Source organism: Sinocyclocheilus anshuiensis, unplaced genomic scaffold (genome assembly GCF_001515605.1).
Source record: "Sinocyclocheilus anshuiensis isolate Anshui unplaced genomic scaffold, SAMN03320099.WGS_v1.1 scaffold939, whole genome shotgun sequence".
Classification (NCBI taxonomy): domain Eukaryota; kingdom Metazoa; phylum Chordata; class Actinopteri; order Cypriniformes; family Cyprinidae; genus Sinocyclocheilus; species Sinocyclocheilus anshuiensis.
In genome coordinates, this window is record NW_015544227.1 from 1,180,928 (window position 1) to 1,204,178 (window position 23,251).

Sequence of the window (23,251 nt, forward strand, 5' to 3'; positions counted from 1 at the left end):
TAGCTTCGCAAAACTGAAGTTGAGCCACTGATGTCACATGGACTGATTTACCGATGTCCTTGCTACATTTCTGGACCTGGGAACATTACAGTCGCATTGCAGTCTATGCAGGGTCTGAGAGCTCTCACATTTCATCAAAAATATCTTATATCTTAATTTGTGTTCCGAAGATGAACGGAGGTCTTGCAGGTTTGGAACAACATGAGCGCGAGTAATTAATGACAGAATTTTCATTTTTAGGTGAACTATCCCTTTAATTTCTTAAACAAAAAAAAATCTTACTGACCCCAAATTTTTATATTTTAATTTATAATTTAATATTTATTATATATATTATTTATTATAATTTAATTATTTATTATACCTTTTTAAACTATATATTATACTTTTTTAAACTTTAATTTGGTCACACTTTATTTTAAGGTCCAATTCGCACTATTATCAAACCATTAACTACGACTTTTGCTTCAATAAACTCTTAATTCGCTGCTTATTAATAGTTAGTAAGGTAGTTGTTAAGTTTAGTTATTGGGCAGGAGTAGGGATGTAGAATATGGTCATGCAGAATATGTGCTTTATATGTACTAATAAACAGCCAATATGTTATTAATAGGCATGCTAATAAGCAACTCGTTAATAGTGAGAGTTGGTCCCTATACTAAAGTGTTACTGTTAATTTTTTTATTCTTGCAATTTTGACAAAACCTCATCTATGTTACCCTAACTGTTGATTCCTGTGTGCTTAAACCATAAGTATTACGCATGTTGGTATGTTGGCAGGTATGTGCATATTCTTGGCAACATGGTTCATGCTATCCAGATTAAAACCAAACTGTGCCAGCTGGTAGAGATCATGATGGAGCGCAGAGATGACCTCTCTTTCTGCCAAGAGATGAAGTTCAGGTACAGCAACGCTACTGTAGTCCTACTATTTATTTGCTAGTCCGATTATCTGGAATGTTTTATTTATTTTCTGGAGATGCATCAGATTTGCATGTCTCTCAGGAATAAGATGGTGGAGTATCTGACAGACTGGGTGATGGGGGCATCCAACCAGGCAGCTGACGAAGATGTTAAATGCCTCACAAGGTAACATTCAGATGGCATTGTTTACTGAACATCCTCCATTGGACTTTTGGTTTGAGAAACTTTGATAACCATTATGTGCAGGACAAATCAAAAATGACTTTTAGTGGTTGAATTTTTTTTTGCTCTGAGCTCTTTGGTTTTGAATGGCAGGGATCTGGATCAGGCCAGTATGGAGGCGGTGGTGTCTCTTCTGGCCGGGCTGCCCCTTCAGCCAGAGGAGGGGGACGGTGTGGAGCTGATGGAGGCCAAATCTCAGCTCTTCCTAAAGTAAGACTCTCATATTCCATATCAAACACTAGGCCTTATAGTGTCCCGTCATGGGGTCTGTACTTCACTCTGCCCCTGCTGTCCTCCACAGGTACTTCACTCTGTTCATGAACCTGCTGAACGACTGCAGTGAGGTGGAGGATGAGGGTCAGCAGGTGGCTGGACGTAAGCGAGGGATGTCCAGGCGGCTGGCGTCGTTAAGGCACTGCACCGTCTTGGCCATGTCCAACCTGCTCAACGCCAATGTGGACAGCGGCCTTATGCACTCTATCGGTGGGAGAATCGAGCCGTAAACCTCTCATCTAGCACTTTAAATTCATAAATATTTAATTTTAGTTAAGTTTGTTATTTTAATTTTATTTATGTATTCTTTATTTATTTTACATTTAATTTAATTTCTTTTACTCATTAAACTCTTTAAATCAGTTATAAAACTTTATCTTTAGTTCAAATAATGACTTTTTGTGACCAATCTAACAGCATATATTAATATATGCAATCAGTTCAACACTAGGACAGAATTAAGCTGGAAAATAACACTAATATTGTAACCGCAACGCTGTAATTGAACTAAATTGAATCAACATTGAATTGAGATGAATAACACTATTGTCTTCTGAAGAGCTGCTTAAATCTGAATTGAACTGGTTTCATAATTGACAAACCTTGCAACATTAACACTGTTATTTTCCTGTTTATTACTGTCAAGCTGCTTTGACACAATCTGTCTTGTATAAAGCACTATATAAATGAATGCGACTTGACTTTCTCACACATATAATCAAACTTTGTGTCTGCCACTCTCTTGCAGGGCTGGGCTATCATAAGGACCTTCAGACCAGGGCTACGTTCATGGAGGTCCTGACTAAGATCCTGCAGCAGGGGACAGAGTTTGACACGCTGGCAGAGACCGCGCTGGCCGATCGCTTTGAAAGGCTTGTGGAACTTGTCACAATGATGGGGGATCAGGGGGAGTTACCTATCGCCATGGCGCTGGCCAATGTGGTCCCTTGTTCACAGTGGGTGGGTACTTTATGCAAATAATCTTTTCTTTTTTTTTGAACAGTGCAATATGAGTAATTAATTCAGCTATAATTGTGCAACATAATTCAGACAATTGTTTTTCACAATTCTGTATGTTACATATATACATATATTTATTTTAATACATTTTTTAAAAATTGCTTAACTTTTTACTTCAAAGAATTGTAACGTTGAGAATCTTTCAAACTTGAGAATCTCTTATCAATGTACAATAGTAGAGTCTTTGCAAGTCAAAATCTAACCATCAATGATTATTTGCATACTGATTTGGCAATGGTCTTAGACAGATTCACATATTAATTTTAATTTGTTTTTTTCCCCCCTTATCTATTCAATCATCTATATTATTATCATTCTCTTTTGATGTTTGAGTTTAACTTTTTTTTACTATTTATTTTCTTTCATTTTATCTAGAACAGTTGTTCTCAACCTTTTTGACTTGAAGGCTCCTCATGAACGTTATTTCTGATATTTCTGCTGTAATTATGACAGCTGCTTGTTTTCAAACTTTTTTTTATTAACAAATACTGGGAGTATTGATATATTAAATTATAAATTAAGCGCAATTCATTTTGTGATGGCAAAAGTTTCAAGAAATGTAGGTTCTTCAGTATTAACAATACTTTTTGAGGGTTGTGGGGGAAGAAAACTGATTTCATCTTGATGATTTCATTTTTGTAGCATTTGTATTTAGATTACAGCTAGATTATTTTAATATAGTAACAATCATTTTTTTAATTTAAATACTTTGTCATCCTGCGTCCCCCTTTGAAAGTTTCCTGAGGCCCCAGTTGAGAACTTCTGACCTAGCAAACACTGTACTTTCACTATTAGCAAGCAGAAAATGCAAAACTATGTTTTTTGTTTTTGTTAAATGATTTTAACTTTAAAAAAAGTATTATTAATAGTATAAAATGAGAACATGTATCATTATTGACCATTACTACTCACCATTTTATTTTGAAAATGTGATAAAAGTTTAGTTGCACATTGTAAGCCTAAAGAAGGTAATTTGACTGAAATGTTGCAAATGAAATTTTGTGATGCAAGTTTGAGGAATGTTTTTTCTTTTTTGAGTTTATCCAGTGCATTTACAAATGATAAGGGTGTGTGAGGCACTATATTTTCTTTTTTGAAAAAGTCAAAATCTGTGTATGATTTTACTGTAAACTCGCAGTCTGAGTGTTTTTTTTAGTTAGTCTTGTGTTTGGTCTTTTCAGGATGAACTGGCCCGTGTTCTGGTGACTCTCTTTGATTCAAGGCATCTCCTGTATCAGCTCCTGTGGAATATGTTCTCCAAGGAGGTGGAGTTGGCAGATTCCATGCAGACGCTGTTCCGTGGCAACAGCCTGGCCAGTAAAATCATGACGTTCTGTTTTAAGGTACCTCTACGCTTCCCCTGGCATGCACTGAAGTCAAATGTTCATTCAAATGATCCAGATTAAGTTTAGCTGTGAATTTCCTTCTTGGAAACTCATGGAAACTCCCTCTTTCAGGTATACGGGGCCACGTATCTGCAGAAGCTGTTGGAGCCGTTGCTCAGGGCAGTGATCACGGGTACTGAGTGGCAGATGCTGAGCTTTGAGGTGGATCCCACCAGGTATCTGTCTGACTGAACCTTTAAATCAGTGATTCGCAACTGGCATGTTGGTGCAAATTCACCTGTCACTTGATAAAAGCTAAGCAAATTAGGCAGAAGCATCATGGACAGATTGCAAAACATGCTGTCATCCCCAAACCATGAACAAAACTACACAAAGTAAAAGAGAATTTAACCCAGAGTAATTTAAATAGAGGTTCACTTGCAATGAGGATAAACTGATTTGCACCGACCACACTGTGTTTTGTGTGGTTAATAAAGATAAATGTGGTTAACTTGTTGAAATTCAAGTAGTATTTCTAGTATTTAGAAATCAAAATATTTTCCTACTCAGCCTGTGACAGCATATTAATAATTTTGCCTATTATATAGTCCTGTGCAGTTCATTGTGATGTAAATATATTTTAATGTGTGATTTTAAGGACATTTTGTGTACTTTTATGTGATAAACATTTTTGGTGCTGTGTCTTATCCATTAAATACAGCAGACATGCATATGTGATAGTCAGATTTTGGTCGGAGATAATTAGGTTGTGTTCTTCCTGCAGACTTGAGACTGGTGAGAATTTGGAGGAGAACCAGCGCAATCTGTTACGGATGACCGATCGCTTCTTTCAGGCCATAATCAGCTCATCTGGCGAGTTTCCTCCTCAGCTCCGCAGCGTCTGTCACTGTCTCTTTCAGGTGAGGCTGAAGAAACCTCTGAGGTGATTACTCGGAGCGCAAAATGCCTGAAAGATATTAAACCTGTGTGGAGATGGTTTCTGTGTATGTCTGTATCCCCATGTGTTATGATATGTGACCCTGGAGCACAAAACCAGTCATAAGGGTCTATTTTTTTTAACTTGAGATTTATACATCACCTGAAAGCTGAATAAATAAGTTTTCCATTGATGTATGGTTTGTTAGGATAGGACAATATTTGGCCGAGATACAACTATTTGAAAATCTGGAATCTGAGGGTGCAAAAAAATACTGAGAAAATCGCCTTTAAAGGTGCAGTAGGAGATCTTAGAAAATGCTAACTTTAGCCTGATAGCACTGAAAGCGAACGTCCCACCCTCCCTGCAATCGCCGTCCAAAGCCACGCCCCCTGAACGCATATACGCTCGTCACCCACAGACCAGAATACCAGAGACAACATTACTACTAGGGATGTCAACGATTAATCGATGATCGATTAATTGTCGATAAGAGATGCAATCGATTAAAGCTATCATGGTCGATTAAGTCGTTTAATTTTGGACTGCGTGCGGCTCACTCACAAAACACGTGCGAGCGGCTGTGAGTGATGGTGACGGTATATAAATGCATCATCATTCACTCATAATTACAAATTAAGCTTTTAATGTGTGGGATAGGAAAGAGTCAACAAAGTAAAATGATCTCAAACGTATGGCGCGCTGTCTTCATTTTATCAAATGATCATAATCACATCTATTCATTTTACAATCCTGCTACTGGCATTTTATTCAGACTAAAACCCCTTTAATTCGGTTGAGAAAACGGGGGGTTTTTTGAGTGGCTTTTACACATCGTGTCATGCCGGTGACTGCGTGCTGCTGCAATAGACGCATTTTGCTGCATTAAACTTTTACACATCGTGTCATGCCGGTGACTGCGTGCTGCTGCAATAGACGCATTTTCCTGCATTAAAGTTAACGATTAATCGATTAATTGATCGTTAATTTAAACGACGATTGATCATGGAAATGATCGAAAATTGACATCCCTAATTACTACAATAGGCTACATCAGCGGTTCCCAATTCTAGTCCTCGCACTGGATGTGAAGACGTGTGTGTGTGTGAGTGTGATGTGTGTGAAGACGCTGTGCAGCGCAAATCTGTGAATGAATGTTCTGAAGTGAAGTAAACTTCAATGGATTTCCCCTGCTTGGAGAGTAGGGAGCAATGAACACTGTGTAGGGATCATGTCGATCGGATGACAAAACGCTCGGACCGAGCGTTTTGATTGGACGAACATTTCTTGGTCCTACGCCTTCCACAGAATATATAAATACAGATAAATACATTTAGACCACTTAACTTAATGATTGCTATCGTGATGTGAAGAGACTTTCAACCAGCATAACAAAAAATGTTTCTGAAGACAATCACCTATTTGCACCTTTAAAGTTGTCCAAATAAAGTTCTTAACAATGCATATTACTAATCAAAAATTAAGTTTTGATATATTTACGGTAGAAAATTTACTAAATATCTTCATGGAACATGATCTTTACTTAATATCCTAATGATTTTTGGCATAAAAGAAAAATCGATAATTTTGACGCATACAATGTTTTTTTGGCTATTGCTAAAAATATACCCAAGCGACTTAAGACTGGTTTTGTGGTCCAGGGTCACATATTACTAATGTCAAATATGCTTCAGTTTTGCTGTGGAGACTGTTGAATTAAACAGTTTAAAGCCAACATGAAATCAAAATTGACATTCTTAATGCATGTTTCTGGTCTTATTTAAGCACAATTTATCACAAATGAGATGGCCTTTGGAATCTAATTAAATGTTGTAGCTTATTTAAAATGTGATTTTAAATCTGAATTGTGCTGAGGCTGTAGAACTAGTTTCTGTCAAATACATATTTGACATCAGTCCCTGTGTATGTGAGGAAAAGGCCACACAGAATCTGCAAACCGTTTTCTGCACTTAAGTTAGTGTAAATAGTTTACAAAAGACTAAAGTGTGATAATTTACAAAAGGTTGATTTTACGAATGCTATATAAATTCATTGTAACTGTGCTACATAAATGAGGCCAGTTGTGCAGGAAAATCTGTGGAATTCTGCCGAATGAATTATAATGGTAAAAAGTTTAAACTACTCTATAGTGCAAAAGTTTGAGGTCAGTTTTATTTATTTTTTTAATTAATACTTCTATTCAGCTAGGATCCATTAAATTAATTAAAAGTGACAGTAAAAAAAATTGTAATGTTATAAAAGACTTTTCCATGCACATTCTTTGCATGCCTAATAGTTAGGAAGTGCGTGCATGCGCGCGCGCGTGCGTGCGTGCGTGTGTGTGTGTTAGCTTGTGCCATGACTTGTTTGTGCTCATTTCTGTTCTGTAGGCTACTTGTCACTCTCTCCTGTCTAAAGCATCTGTCAAAGACAGAAAGGAAGTGAGGAAAGCAGTAAGTGTGAATGACGGACGTATCTGCTTCCTCTTTTGTGCACTCTGGCCTGCATTACTGTCATTACATTAAATCATGTCTACTAATTTCCTGATTTTTGGCAAGCTGAAGCTTTCACTGAATGTACCTCTTAGAACCAGCTCCAGGAAAAACAACAAACGTTGTTGCTCCGGCCATCATCTTTGCATGAGCCGTCACTCTCAGGACTGAGGGTTGGAAATTATCAGGTCATTGAATGCAGTGATACATTGTGGGTAATGCAATTTGGTAACGAACTTCGCCCCTTTTTGAATGCCAGAATGATTTTATGCTTGACTGTTCAACCTGAAATGTTTATTCTGAGTAAAACGCATTTCTCCGTAGTGCCATTTTAAATGCTTCGCTTTTCCCTCTTTTCTTCTCTAACATTCTTAAAGGTCACTGGTGAAGACCTCCGCCATAATTAGACAGTTTAACGGCTTCAAACTGCTTTCCACACTGTAACTCTAAAGCGTCTGGTGCCAATTCATTCAGATAGTTTCCTCACAGAACCTCATGTTATCCCCTTAACCAACAGATATCACATGATCATCTATACCTTGACTTTAAAATGTTCAGATGTATTAATGCTATTATGAATTTTGGTTCTGGATTGGAACTGCCCTAATGAAATAGCATCATGTTACCTCATAAAATCCTTTTTTCACGTTCCTGTGTATTTCTGTTTTGGTTTCAGGTGGTGAGACAACGTTTCCCACAGAACAGTATTGGAGCAGTAGGTAGTGCCATGTTTCTGCGTTTCGTGAACCCGGCTATAGTCTCTCCCTACGAGGCTGGGATTCTCGACAAAAAGCCTTCGCCCAGGATAGAAAGAGGCCTTAAACTCATGTCAAAGGTGAGAGTATTTTGCATAGAGATGAAATGAATACTACTTTTATGAAAATTGTCCATGCTGGAAAACAAGCTGGTACAGCTTATGTTGATGCTGGTCCAGAACGGTCTGCCAGGTCAAAAGCAGGTCCATGATCTGGAAAGCCAACCATCTAGAAGGGTTTAATTAATCAATAAGCCACTTAAATAATAGCAATAATGCCTAAAATCACTGCAGTGCATGGCCATGAGTGTTTTATTACTTTAATAGAAGCATGATGAAAGATAATATATTATAATGTACAATAAAGTTGTAGACCAAACGGAAAGATTTGAGGTTTCCATTTTAAACAGACTTGCATTTCATTTGTCAGATGCTGCAAAGTATTGCCAACCATGTTTTGTTCACGAAAGAGGAGCACATGAGGCCGTTTAATGACTTTGTGAAGAGTAATTTTGATGCAGCCAGAAGGTAAGAAAGCGATTAGTGATCTTCAGGATTTAGATCCTGTCACCAGCAAGTTTAAACTTTGGGTTTCCTTCTAGATTTTTCCTGGACATCGCCTCTGACTGCCCGGCAAGCGACTCTCTCAGCCACAGCCTGTCCTTCATTAGTGATGGGAATGTTTTGGCCTTGCACAGGCTGCTGTGGAACAACCAAGAGAAAATCGGCCAGTATTTGTCTAGTAACAGGTGAGCAGGTCTGTGAAAGACTTGTGCTATCAAGTCAGTATCAGAGAGACTGTTATTGAAAGTGCAAATGCAGTTTGGGCATGTCTTGAGCTTAGATTCTTGGAATTTTGCTCATTCAAATCTCTATATTTGGTTGGGAACTGATTTGCATTTTTTACTTTCCCTCCTCGACTTGTTTCTCTCTGATCTGATTGTATTGGTAAAACACTATCTTTAAGGGACAGCTGTTTTGTTGTAAAAATAATCATCATCCATTTTCTGTCATGCTTTATATCTGTGCTTCAGGAAAATATTGTAATGTAAACATACAATTATTGATGATTCTCAAATTCTCAGTGAAGTTTCAGTTAATCAGAGAATAGTTTTCCAAACTCTTCAGGGATCATAAAGCTGTTGGAAGGAGGCCCTTTGATAAGATGGCCACCCTGCTTGCTTACCTGGGTCCCCCAGAACACAAACCTGTAGCAGATACTCATTGGTCCAGCCTGAATCTCACCAGCTCCAAATTTGAGGAGTTTATGACAAGGTAGAAAATGTTGCACTGTATTTTTTATTTTTTTAGTCTTCCAGTATGCACAGTATTTTTGTCTACTTTTCCAGTACAAATAAATAAATAAATCTAAACATTCTTATAAGAGATAAAAGACTTCTTGTCAGTTTGAATTAGTATTTTTCTAACACAATTTTTTTCTTATTTTAAGCTGAAACCCCACTTTAACTTTGCAATTCATAACTGTTTTTATTTTTCTTTAGACACCAGGTGCATGAGAAAGAAGAGTTTAAAGCATTGAAGACTCTTAATATCTTTTACCAGGCTGGAACCTCAAAGAACGGAAACCCTGTGTTTTACTATGTAACTCGCAGGTAAGACTTAAAAAAAAGAATTACAAAAGCACATAGCGTTCTTTTTGTTAAAAGTTTTATTGCTTCTGACAATCAGTTAACTAACAATAGCTTACAGATGCATAGATGTACTTTTGCTGATTAAAGTATGAAGATATTACAGCATTTTACAGCAATAAATTAAAAAAAACCTGATATCCCATTTCATAATAGTTGTGAATAGTATCAATATTTTTCATATTTGAAATATTTTTCTCTAATGTTAAGCAAAAAGCTGTTTGTTACAAGCTGTGTAACATCTACGACAGTTGCATAGAATTTCAGAAAAACTATTACGTCTCCGAAGAATCTCATGTTATTGTCTGCCTTCAAAGCACAAGGGAGGTTGATGGTCACTGTATCATCTTTAGAAAGCTCAGAGCCATGGACACAAGCAGCAGAAGTTTGAAGAAGCTAGTCATGGAGGAAGAGGAGGAACTGCTAACGAGGGCGCTGACAGTTGCATCTTTAGCATTCTGGTTTGTGCTGTTTTTGGTGGTGGTCATAATCCCATTGGAGCTGGTGGAGGAGCTTCCTGAACTGCCGCCGGTTGTAATTTGGTTAGCGCCGTTCCCATTCTGATTAGCACCGTTGTTATTTTTAGCAGTGCTGTTGGTAGTGGGAGATATAGTAGTAGTGTTTGAACTAAGGGTAACCTGCATACAGCCGAACATCACAACTAGCAGAACCATGCAGGATTCTACTCTTAGAGCCATTTCTCTGGTCTGACAAAAACATAACACAAAAATCATATCAGTATAGAAGTATAAGCATTTCTTTTTTTTACTAGCTCCGTAATGATGTTTAACACTTACATATCATCAGTTTTTGATCAGTTTTTAAGATAAAAGATTAATATATGTTCATAGACGTTGAAAATCATTCAGAATTTAATTTGTGAACACTTTGCATTAGTTCAAAGAAATAATTTAGAGCTGTAAACATTTCCTGGGTACTCACCAGCGGTGCTCCACGTAAATAATGCTGATGTTTTATCTCTGCAAGCGGTGATGTGCAGTGTCTCTAAACAGATGCAGATGCTTTTAATAATGCCACCAGTGGAAGAAGTCACATGATTCTTCAAAAAGGAGGGTCAGTGATGGAAAGATCATGCTGACAAGATTTCCTTTTGTTTAACAAATTGTTTGTTTGCTTTTCATGAGGTATCATGGTTACAATTGGAAGACTGGCTTGAGTTGCTGTGTTTACGACAAAAGATTTCCAAATATAGATAAATCTTATTTTAAATTGTATATGCCTACATAGCTGGGTAATCTGACAAGAGTTTATCACTGTTATTAGTAATAACAGGGTTTCTAAATGTTTTGTTCTGTCAGAAGATGCTAATGAAAGCATGATGGTGAGAAAAATAAACTGCTTTCCCAGCTGGAAAGTTCTGTTAACATCAGTTTAAGCTACGTTTTTGAAACGTGAATACGTGATAGATGGTTTCGAGCTTCTCATCACTGGTTTAGGTAGTTGTGAAGATGGCTTACCAGCTGTTTGGGACCTGAAGGAGCTGGTAGACCATCTTGGTCAAGTGTCCCTGCTGGTTGTCAGTAGTTTTTGGAACTTGGCAGGTAGTTTTCTGCTCATTTTAGTGACTGATTTATTACTTTACATAAAACTGGACATGGTTAAAATCTGTTTTTTAAAATGACATTCAAATGTAATTTGTTTTGACCATGGATGGACAAGTGATACGTTGTAGCCAAGTGGTGAAAGTTTGGCTGGTTACCATCAGTGTTTAATCCCTGCTAATAAATGCCATAGTTGTACCCTTAAGCAGGCAGAACGCATATTTCTTTATTGAATGGCATCACAAAGTAGCTTTGTGTTCTGATGAAAGTCATTATATTTAATTATATTGATTTTATAATTTTTATATTATAGATTTTATTGAACAGTGCAAAGCTTTTGATTAAAAAAATAATGCTTTTTGTTCATGTTTTTATTATTGCAGTAGTATTAACAGAATCATGCATTTAACGTAATAATTTTTTAAACAAAATGGATTGTCAGAAGTTAATCTGATTAACATATGAAATGCTTCTACACCCATTTCATGTAAACCTGTATGTCCAGTAATCCTGCTTGTTGCTCCGCTTCATCAGTAGATGGAGGTTAGGCCTATAGTGTGAGACTGTTCTGTTTTGGAAGCTATTAAGTTCATTTAATGTTTTATTCATTTGTTAACATGAATTAATAGTTTGATCCAGTTTAGAAGAAAGACCATGTGACTCGGCTGACCCTCAGAGCCCTTGCATCATGGCCATCAGAAGGAGCGTACAGCAGACTGATGTGTAGAGCGAACCCATACTGCATCTTGAGCTTGTGTTTCGACTGAGGTTGTGATTGGGTCTCTTCACACTCCGTGTACGGAGAGTGGTGGTCCTGCGAGTGGTGAAGAATTTGCCTGTTGTGACTGGGCCTTCTGTAGTTGAATGAGTATTAGAATGGGAAACCTCTGAAGTTGAGGTAAAGAGAAGGCCATTCCTGAAAGACTCCTGTTCCTTGGTGCTTCTAGATCCTGTTTGGTCATCCTTGGTATGTAGGAGTGACGTCCCTGACCAGAAGTGTGTGGTGACCACTTGTACATATGGATGGCTTGGCTCCTCGGTTCCAAAGACATGTGGGGACTGCGTGTAGGTGCCAAAGTGCCAGCTCCCTGTACTGGACAGGTGAGCCTCTCCGCAGGTATGCCAGGTGTGGCAGGGGCAGCCCAACACTCGGGCGGAAGTGTGTTTGGTCCACACCAACAGGTGGCTGATATTGGCAGTTTCTTCAGAAGCCCAGGGATTGTCCCCTAGAGTGATGAGCTTCAGACTTTGCAGATGCTCGAATGTCCCTTCACTGACTGTGGTGAAGCGGTTTGCGTGCAGGTAAAACCGAGCCAAACTGTGGAGCCGGTTCATGGACCTTGGCAGAATCTGGACCAGAGTGTTGTGGGATAGATCCACCACCTCCAGGTTTTGGGGCATGTTGGTAGGTACCGTCCAGAACTTATGACTGAGGTTGAGAGCCTTCAGGTTGGAGAGCGTGTTGTTGATAAAGACCACACGTTCCAGCTTATTGACGGACAGGTCCAGAACTCTGAGGTTCCACTGGTATGCTGTGTCATCCCTGTTAAGAACACGCAGATGGTTTCCTGAGACGTTGATTTCCCACAGTGCCCGTGGCAGCGAGGCTGGGAAGTGAAGCAGACGTTTGTAGGAGATGTCCAGGATGCGCAGATGTGTTAAGGAGCTTAGGTGGTGGTCCAGGTCAGATAGCCGATTGTGGGTCAGGTTGAGGGATTGAATGTTTCGCTGCAGGCCCACTGGCAGATGCCTAACCCCCCTCCGGGAACAGTCAACTGTCCGATGGCTCTCACTACAGGAACAAACACTGGGACATTCTGCATGTACGTAAGTACATGTAAACCACAGCCAGAGCAGACAGGACATTGCTGCACACACGGGCATCTTCATTGTGTTCCTGTAGACAATTGCAAGAGATTTTTTATTTTTTGCTGAATGCTTGTTCGTTTGTTACATGCTACATGCAGAATGCATCCAGTTATTTGTTTTTGTAGTATTGTACTAATGTAATGACTGGTAGTAATTTGTGATTTTTTTTTTTTTAAGTGAGTATGATTATATCGCGTCTGATTACAGAACGTTTAAAGATTACAGCCTGATTACATGAATTGTGTGATGGCAATGACTATATTAAAGGGGTCATATGATGCGATTTCAATTTTTCCTTTCTCTTTGGAGTGTTACAAGCTCTTGGTGCATAAAGAAGATCTGTAAAGTTGCAAAGACCAAAGTCTCAAATCCAAAGAGATATTCTTTATAAAAGTTCAGAGTCAGCCACACCTACCTAAAACGGCTCGTTCTAACACGCCCCCACATATCTACCTCACTATGTGGGAAGATTTGCATAACGCCGCCCAAATGTTCACGCAAAGAAAGAAGGCGTAACTTTTATTCTCGCTGTAGTATTGTTGACGCTGCAGCCATGTCGTGAAGGCTCTGTGTGCTTTGTTGTGAAAGCGAAACTACTTTGTTTGGTCTTCCAAAAGAGGACAATATCCGCTTCGTCATGCCTAGAGCTGATCTGTGCTGGTCGCTGAGGGAATACATCAACTTTCACCGTGGACAAAGTGGAGTCCAGCCCGGGGTCGTCACGTGTGGTTGCCGCTCAATCGTCGCATCCGCCGGCCGCGCCGTTCTTGACCCCGCCGCCTCAGCTCACTCTAGCCCGGCCTCAGCTCACGCTAGATACATAAAGCGATTCTTCTTAAAGAGGCAAACAGACACAGGAAGTGGTTGTAATACCAAGTTCTTAGACATTGTTCAAATAAGTACAAGCTAGAAAGAAAAGGAATAAATAAAGAGAGAGATTTTTTTTTATTTTATTTTTTTTTTATTTTTTATGATTAAGTCAAGTAGCTTCGAAAGAGATGGGTTTTCAGCTGTCGCTTGAAAATTGTCAGGGATTCAGCATTCCGGATAGGGGTGGGAAGATCGTTCCACCAGCCAGGAGTGGTTTTAATGTTTATGTCTCATCGCTCTGGCCGGACACGGCATCAACAGTATGTGAGGGGTGTAACATTTCCGTCTCACGCTTGAGGTATTCAGCCAATCACAACGCATTGGATAGCTGGCCAATCACAGCACACCTCGCTTTTTCAGACCGATGAGCTTTGTAAAAATCGACGCGTTTCAAAAAAGCAGGGCATAGAGGAGAAACAATAATGTACAGTATGTGGAAAATAATGTGTTTTTTAAACTTTAAACCGCATAAACACATTTCATTACACCAAATACACAAAATAATGTTCTTTTTAGCAGCATCGTATGACCCCTTTAATGTCATCTGTGTCTGATTATAGTAAGTGATAGAAATCTGATTATAATGCACATGAAAATTAGTCTGATAACTGATAGTGTGTTGTATAGCAAGTAATGACAATGAGTCTGAGCTTTAGTGAATCTGATTGTATTGAGTGACTGGGTCTGATGAGGTTAAGTCAGATTAATGTGAGTGATGATAAGTTTATTGATTAATGCTATTTGTGTCTGATTATATTGACGGATTGAGTACATAAATCTGATTAATGAGTGATGGCAATGAGTTTGACTATTTTGAGTAATGCAGTCTGTGTGATTTATAATTGGTGTAAGCAGGCTCATTATAATGAAGATAAAATTTAGTGTCTGACCTTTGTGAGTTCGATTACAGTGTGTCTGATGCTATGTAATTATGGTGAGTCCAAATTTGATTATATTGAGTGACTGATTAGGTCTGATGACAGTAAGTCTGATTATTGCGAATGATGACAACGAGTCTGACTATACTGAGTAATGCAATTTGTGCCCGATTATAGTGTGTTAACGCAGTCTGATTATACTGACTGACTGAGTCTTATTACATGACGTCTGATAACTAAGTGATGGCATATAGTTTATTTTGAGAAATGAAATTTGTGTCTGATTATAATGGGGTCTGCGTGAGTCTGATTACACAGTGTGTCTGATGCCACATAATGACGATGAGTCTGAACTTTAGTGAATCTGAATATAGTAAATAATTAAAATGATTATGGTTAATGATGATAATAAATCTAATTTTAGGGAGTGATTACCGTGGGTCTTATATAATCTTTGGTATTGGTTTTAAAAAGTCAATGTAAAAGTTTAATGTGTATGTATGTATGAGTTTTGCCTCTTTTGTTTGCAGTTGTGAAGCTAGTCAAAGCATTGGCATGAGTTTTGAGAAACAGTTTTACACATGCAAACATACAACAGAGCTGAGAAGGTCTTCATGCAGTGGCTCTGCAGATCTGCCTGCACCTAGATCTGCTCGACTCTCTAAGCATGTGCTTAGAAAAAAACAGCTTTTATATATAACGTGCTTAGATGCTTGTTCATATCATGCCGCTCTGATCTCTTATTTTTTTTATGCTATTCTCGCTTTATGCTGCAGTAAAATCCAAATCCCGTCTTTCTCTGTGCATGTCCCTTTCTGGGATCACTATGATGGCAGAGGGGAGAGAGAGAGGCAGGGAGGGGAGATGTAGTAGAGTCTATGCCCTGGTACAAGAAAAAGAGAGAGAGAGAGAGGAAGTGCTGACATCTCCGTTTCTTCTTTAGGATTCCCTCATTCAGCATCAATTTCCTCTGCTTTCTTTTCTGCGATCTCCCCCTCCCTCTCCTTCCTGTTTTTATTCTTTCTTCAGTCATCAAGCAACACTTAACCTGTAATTCAGGTCTGAAACTGTTTTGTCTGAGTTTTAGATTACTGGGATGGAGTCTGATGAAATTCCAACTGGGAAAAATTCTAAAATGAACACAATTTCTGATCTTGCAGAAATTTTCTGGTGATTTCAGTAAAGTTGTAATTTTATAAAATAATTTTGTCATTCTGATTATGTTGTCAGCTATCAGTAAGAGTGCTGTCATCTCCGTTTAGCACATTTTACCATTTTAATCAATTCCTCACAGATTCTCCCACACAGTCAGCACATACTGTAAAATTCAGTGTTTTAATTTAAAACACTAATAATGAAGCAATTCTTAATTCTTAGTGTAGTATAATTCCTAGCACGCTTTTTGGTAACTTATTTAAAGTTCCTCACCATCATGTTCTTGCCCAGGCAGGTGTGTGTGTGTGCGTTTTGAACAAAAGAGCGCTGGTACAGAAACTTTTCAGTGCTACTCTCCATCACTCTCTCTCTCTTCCTCTCCCTTTTTCTTCCTCAATCGCTTCATTCTTTCAGAGCCTGCTAATGCTGCCCAGTAATGAAACATTCTCTGCCTACTAATGTAGCTTTGCTCTGTGTGTGAGTGTATGATGCTGTATATTTGTGTTTGTGTGTGTCAAGCAGAAATGGCATAGACAGTTTAACTTAATCCATTTGCACTCAGTTCTTATTTTACATGTGCTGTCTAGTAACACAAATCCCCACTCCATTTTGAAAGATTCTGTGGCATGTGTTTTAGTGGATCAGTGTTTTTTGATGTTTTTGTGTGTGAGCCAGACAAAAGGAAAAGTCAGAGGAAAAAGTGAAAAGTCTGCTGGAGGTCTTTGGTAAGAGAAGATGGTCATTGCTACATAACGTATAGTCTTTTGAGATGTAATCGATTTTCCATTGTATATAATAAAGTAAATGAACATTGTTTGCTTTAGTGAATCTGATTAATATTACTTAAAATACAGGTCAAAATAGCTTTTTTATTAAAACAATTTTTAAAAACACACTGCAGTGACCTTTAAATGTACAATCACATAATCTCAACATAATGTAATATTAACACTCATTTGTTCATGTAAAGTTAAGTGTTTGCATATGCAAGACACAAAGATGTTGTCTGGAAGTTTGTGACTCACTGAGAAGTCTGTAGAATTTGTTTAGTTAAAAAAGCTGTCATGTCGAGGGTAAGTATTATAGAGTGCCGTGAGTCCCTGACATCCTCATGTTTATTCAAGGTCTTTGTGTTGTTGCTTGAGAGCAATAGTCTCAGAAACATCACTATTTTCCTGCTTTTTCTTTTGGCTGTTCTCTTTCCTCATCTGTATTGCAGTGTGTGAACTGCTGTTCTGCAAGACTGAATGATATGTTCCCCACAGCAGAGGAGGACCTGCTACCCACATGTCGTTCCTCCAGTGCCGGGCTTGCCATCTTCTCCAGACTACCCGAAGCAAAATTACTATTATCAGCAACATAAGGCACCCAAAAGTGAAGAGTAATCCAAAAATATCTCTGCGGGTTTTCGTGTCATCTTCTTTTGCAGTATTAGCTGATTTGTGTGTTGGTAAAATAAATGTCTTGGGTTTTTGTGAAACAGTTTGTGTTTTTGACACGTGCAATCCAGTTGTAGCTGAACGAGTTGTCAAACTTGGTTTGCACCCACTCATGCTTTGCGTTGGTTTTTCCACCTCGGATGCCATAGCTGTAGAGTTATTTATGCCGTTAGCAGTAAAGTGGTCGATTTGTTCATGTATGGTAATTGAAGAAGGTTCTTCTGCTGCTTTGGAGGAGATTTTGATAGTGAATGTTGTGGAATTAGGGATGTGTTGCTCTGTAACTTCACTGGGTTCTATGATTTTCTGTATTGTGGTCTGGAGTCATTGAGTTGATTCTTCAGCTAGTTGTGAATCTCCTGATTGAGTTGTTTCCTGTGAGTCTGGTAATGATGAGTGAGTGGGGAAGGACGCCATAGCAGTATAGTTATTTATACTATTAATGCCAGTGAAGTGGTCGATTTGTTCATGTATGGTAATTGAAGAAGGTTCTTCTGCTGCTTTGGAGGAGATTTTGATAGTGAATGTTGTGGAATCAGGGATGTGTTGCTCTGTAACTTCACTGGGTTCTGTCATTTTCTGTATTGTGGTCTGGAAGTGTTGAGCTGATTGTTCAGCAAGTTGTGAATCTCCTGATTGAGTTGTTTGCTGTGAGTCTGGAAATGATGATTGAGTGGGGAGAGACACCATAGCTGTAGAGTTATTTGTACCATTACTACCAGTGAAGTTGTCGATTTGTTCATGTATGGAAGGAATTTTCTGTGTTTTGTTCTGGAGTCGTTGAGTTGATTCTTCAGCTAGTTGTGAATCTCCTGATTGAGTTGTTTCCTGTGAGTCTGGTAATGATGAGTGATTGGTTAAGGATGCCATAGCTGTAGAGTTATTTATACTCTTCTGTTTCAGTGGGTTGGATATTGGACCGTTTCGTTGAAATCCAGGATGGATTTTCCTGTGTTCTTGATGTCAGAAATCCATGTCTCACGACTGATGTGGTATGAATATGTTTTTCTGAAGGTTTTGGATTTGGAGTGAACATCATAATGAGCTTTTCTCTGGAGACTGGAATAGTTTGAGATGATCGCACTCCATCTGTGGGAGCTTGAGTTGATGTGTCCTTTACCAACGTGAAACTTGCATGGGACTTCATTTTGCCAAGGATTGTATATTTGTTTGTTGTGCGCTGTGATTGTGTTTTTGCTTTACTCTGATAGGTTATGAATGATGTGGTATCCTGTAGACTAATGCCTGGTGGCAGAGAAGTGTCCTCTGGTCCTTTTGAGTAAACTAAATGATTCTCTGTCAGGTTTGGAAGAGGTGATGTGGAAGCTGTTTTGCTGCTTCCTAATGTATCGTTTGTTAGTCTGAGTATTCGTTGTCGTAAATGGTTGCATTACACTCTAGAAGATTTTGCTGTATTTGTTGTGTACACTTTTTCAGTGTGCTGATTTGTAGGCTCTTCTGTCGGTTTGGGTTTATGGTGTTCTGGATCTGATGTGGACTCTGAACTGGGGCTGTCTTTTGTCAGCAGAAGTGAAGTGGAGTCTTGGATATGCTGCTTCAGAGTGAATGTAGGTGGTGTATGTTTTGAAACTCTCCAATCTGTGGCCGTCACAAGCCAGTTGGATTTCCCATTTTGCCAAGTTACAGAGAGTGTGTGTGGAGGATTTGTTATGATTTCAGGCTTGTCTGTTGATAAAGTTGTTTGTTTCGTCCTTGCAGGTGGAGTGGTTTTTGAAATGCTTTGCACCATTCCATTGACCAGTGTTATTTTGGGTTGCTCATTCTTTGTCATTCGTGGAAGTGAAGTTGTTTGCAGGTTGTCATTTTCCATTGTTGATGCAAGTATGTCATTATTTGAAATGTGTGGGTCTATGGCAGATTGTAGTGGAGTTTTCTGTTGAATTCTGTATGTTGTGGCCTGATTTAGGGTGGACATGAGAACAGTGGGTTGTACAATTTTCTGACTAGGTTTTGTAAATTTTCTGTTTGGGGCTCTGGAAATGTTGCATTGAATGTTTGACTCGTTGTGGTGCTCCTGACTGGGTGTTTTTTTGTGACTCTTGTGGTGGCAGATCAGTGGGAAAAGACATTATAGCTGTAGAATCATTTGTACCAATTATTCCAATTGAACGAATGATGGGTTCGGGAATTTTGTGTTGAGTTGATTCTTCAGCTAGTTCTGAATCTCCTGATTGAGTTGTTTTCTGTGAGTCTGGTAATGATGATTGAATGGGGAAAGATGCCACAGCTGTAGAGTTTTTTGTATCAGTAAAACCAGTGAAGTGGTCGATTTGTTCATGTATGGTAATTGAAGAAGGTTCTTCTGCTGCTTTGGAGGAGATTTTGATAGTGAATGTTGTGGAATCAGGGATGTGTTGCTCTGTAACTTCACTGGGTTCTATAATTTTCTGTATTGTGGTCTGGAAGTGTTGAGCTGATTGTTCAGCAAGTTGTGAATCTCCTGATTGAGTTGTTTGCTGTGAGTCTGGAAATGATGATTGAGTGGGGAGAGACACCATAGCTGTAGAGTTATTTGTACCATTACTACCAGTGAAGTTGTCGATTTGTTCATGTATGGAAGGAATTTTCTGTGTTTTGTTCTGGAGTCGTTGAGTTGATTCTTCAGCTAGTTGTGAATCTCCTGATTGAGTTGTTTCCTCTGAGTCTGGTATGGGGTAGAACGACATAGATGTAGAGTTATTTTTTGTACCATTAATATCAGTGAAGTGGTCGATTTGTTCATGAAGGGCAATTGAAGAAGGTTCCTCTGCTTTGGAGGAAATTTTGATAGAGAATATTGTGGAATCAAAGATGTGTTGCTCTGTAACTTCACTTGGTTCTATAAATTTCTGTTTTGTGGTCTGGACGCGTTGAACTGATTGTTCAACAAGCTGTGAATCTCCTGATTGAGTTGTTTTCTGTGACTCTGGAAATGATGATTGAGTGGGGAGAGACACCATAGCTGTAGAGTTATTTGTACCATTACTACCAGTGAAGTTGTCGATTTGTTCATGTATGGAAGGAATTTTCTGTGTTTTGTTCTGGAGTCGTTGAGTTGATTCTTCAGCTAGTTGTGAATCTCCTGATTGAGTTGTTTGCTGTGAGTCTGGAGATGTTGATTGAGTGGGGAGAGACACCATAGCTGTAGAGTTATTTGTACCATTACTACCAGTGAAGTTGTCGATTTTTTCATGTATGGAAGGAATTTTCTGTGTTTTGTTCTGGAGTCGTTGAGTTGATTCTTCAGCTAGTTGTGAATCTCCTGATTGAGTTGTTTCCTGTGAGTCTGGTAATGATGAGTGATTGGGGAAGGATGCCATAGCTGTAGAGTTATTTGTACCATTACTACCAGTGAAGTTGTCGATTTTTTCATGTATGGAAGGAATTTTCTGTGTTTTGTTCTGGAGTCGTTGAGTTGATTCTTCAGCTAGTTGTGAATCTCCTGATTGAGTTGTTTCCTGTGAGTCTGGTAATGATGAGTGATTGGGGAAGGATGCCATAGCTGTAGAGTTATTTGTACCATTACTACCAGTGAAGTTGTCGATTTTTTCATGTATGGAAGGAATTTTCTGTGTTTTGTTCTGGAGTCGTTGAGTTGATTCTTCAGCTAGTTGTGAATCTCCTGATTGAGTTGTTTCCTGTGGGTCTGGTAATGATGATTGAGTGGGGAGAGACACCATAGCTGTAGAGTTATTTATGCCATTAGCAGTGAAGTTGTCAATTTGTTAATGTATGGAAGGAATTTTCTGTATTTTGGTCTGGAGTCATTGAGTTGATTCTTCGGCTAGTTGTGAATCTCCTGATTGAGTTGGTTCCTGTGGGTCTGGTAATGATGAGTGAGTGGGGAAGGACGCCATAGCAGTGGAGTTATTTATACTATTAATGCCAGTGAAGTGGTCGATTTGTTCATGTATGGTAATTGAAGAAGGTTCTTCTGCTGCTTTGGAGGAGATTTTGATAGTGAATGTTGTGGAATCAGGGATGTGTTGCTCTGTAACTTCACTGGGTTCTATAATTTTCTGTATTGTGGTCTGGAGTCGCTTAGTTAATTGTCCCACTAGTTGTAAATCTTCTAATTTAGTTGTTTTCTGTGAGTCTGGTAACGAGTGAGTAGGGAAGGATGGCATAGCTGTAGAGTTCTTTGTACCAGTCATACCAGTGGAATGAGTACTTTGTTCCTGTATGCGAGCTGAAGATGGTTTCACCTCGATCTCCATGTTCTTTGGCCCTTCTGGTGTTGTAAATTCCAGTTTGTCTGGTCTCATCATTAATGGTTTGATGGTGTTTGTATCGTTGTATCCACTGAAGTGTTTCTGCATTGGTGGGGTCCGAGTTTGTGGTCGAAGAGATGCTCAGTGACAGCAAAATGGCCAACAGATAAAAGAACAAACAAGGTCTAAGTAGCTCCATGTGTAATATTTGATATTTATGGCTATAGAGAGAGAACAAAACAGACATAAAATTTAACCTTATATTTTAGATATTAAACAGGGTTTATTTTTCATATAAAATATTGTTTCTTCAGGAGATTGTCCTTTTAATATAGTACGTATACAATAACTTTGTCCATTCACATTACAGTTTAACTATCTACAACTGTTCAAGTTATTTATTATGTATGCATATTTTAAATATTATTTATTTGCTTATTTTAACCAACAGTGTGTTTTTAGCCAGTCAGAAATACATAATTGAAGAACTATAAATATTACAGCATTATATTTATAGAGTATAATGGTCACATTAATTTTTCTTTTTAAAAGGTTATTCGATCTTAAATCCTTCCCAGTGGTGTTTGACTTCAGTGCTGCTTACAAAGTTTTCTAACTGGAATTTTTAACCAAATTACACTCAAACTAAGTTTCTTTGGCAAAATGTGTCTTACCATTTCTAGGCTGTTCCTCTGTCTCTCTTCACAAAGATCAGAATGATAAAGTCAGAGGAGTCGATCCTTTTATCAACTGACCTGGATGGTTTGCTTTTCTATTTATAACATGCTGAGAATATAATGCAGTAGATCACGTGATCATGTGTTAAATATGAATGAATAGCAGAAATGTGGGTATAGCTGTAAAATGATGTATTTTCTCGTGGTGGTGTTATGCTACAAAATGATTGGATAATCTGATTGTTTTCAGAGAAAATAATTATAATTCACTTAAAAAAATTCTTACCATATTTGGCATATAGTTTTTTTGTTCTTTTAAGGATAAAAAATAAAATCAATAAATAGATATACTCCCAAAAAATAGTCTTATCATACATGCTTTTGATTTTCAAATACATATATCTCATTTAAGGATGTTTAAGGATTTTTTTGCATTGTGTAGCGAATCAGCTCATTGGGGAAATATTAATAATTAATCATAACTAGTTATAATTAACTATAAATATTTAGATCCGCTGTAAGTATTTACTTGACCTCTCAGGGTCAACTGTCTGTCAATTCTAAGAACGTTAATTTCCTGGTTAAAGGAAATAACTTTCTTACTGTACAATTCTACACAGAGCCTGTAGCATAAATCTGCATGATTAAGGGACTCCAGTTATGAGCAAACAATGAACAACGTCAAGTGTGATACAAGTAAGACTTTATTAACTACATAAACACTTAAACTAGTCTAACATACTACATAAACACTTAAACTAGTCTCACATACACATACACACGCACACACACACACACACACACGCATACAGTTGGTATAGGAAAAGGAGTTAAAGTTTAGGCAGTAAAAAGAAGAGAAATAAGAATATGAAACTATGGTACCATTTGATATTCAGCAGATCTACAGCCTGAAGGAAACATCAGATTCTTAGTTCAAACACACCTTTGTAAAAAGGTGCAAACGATACCTAATGTATCAATTAATAAGACTAAG

The 23,251-nt window shown here is 38.3% G+C and overlaps 2 protein-coding genes across 3 annotated transcripts in view; one reads left to right on the forward strand and one right to left on the reverse strand.

Annotated features, from left to right (window-relative positions):
- LOC107697456 (neurofibromin-like) overlaps window positions 1-23,251 on the forward strand; it is a 59,117-nt gene that overhangs the window by 21,480 nt on the left and 14,386 nt on the right. Inside the window, exons 22-35 of one of the 2 annotated variants that reach the window (XM_016498255.1) lie at window positions 781-903; window positions 1,006-1,089; window positions 1,240-1,356; window positions 1,448-1,629; window positions 2,168-2,379; window positions 3,621-3,782; window positions 3,897-4,000; window positions 4,549-4,684; window positions 7,092-7,154; window positions 7,870-8,028; window positions 8,378-8,475; window positions 8,550-8,696; window positions 9,076-9,222; window positions 9,450-9,560. In XM_016498255.1, the coding sequence (XP_016353741.1) occupies window positions 781-903; window positions 1,006-1,089; window positions 1,240-1,356; window positions 1,448-1,629; window positions 2,168-2,379; window positions 3,621-3,782; window positions 3,897-4,000; window positions 4,549-4,684; window positions 7,092-7,154; window positions 7,870-8,028; window positions 8,378-8,475; window positions 8,550-8,696; window positions 9,076-9,222; window positions 9,450-9,560 (1,845 nt within the window). The remainder of the gene's footprint in view (window positions 1-780; window positions 904-1,005; window positions 1,090-1,239; window positions 1,357-1,447; window positions 1,630-2,167; window positions 2,380-3,620; window positions 3,783-3,896; window positions 4,001-4,548; window positions 4,685-7,091; window positions 7,155-7,869; window positions 8,029-8,377; window positions 8,476-8,549; window positions 8,697-9,075; window positions 9,223-9,449; window positions 9,561-23,251) is intronic. The other variant, XM_016498256.1, reaches the window with a different exon arrangement.
- LOC107697460 (cell wall integrity and stress response component 1-like) lies at window positions 9,616-10,627 on the reverse strand. Its single transcript, XM_016498263.1, has 2 exons — window positions 10,539-10,627; window positions 9,616-10,303 (listed from the first exon to the last, which is right to left on the reverse strand). Exon 2 carries the CDS (start codon window positions 10,292-10,294, stop codon window positions 9,932-9,934), a length of 363 nt encoding a protein of 120 aa, XP_016353749.1. The 5' UTR covers window positions 10,295-10,303; window positions 10,539-10,627; the 3' UTR covers window positions 9,616-9,931.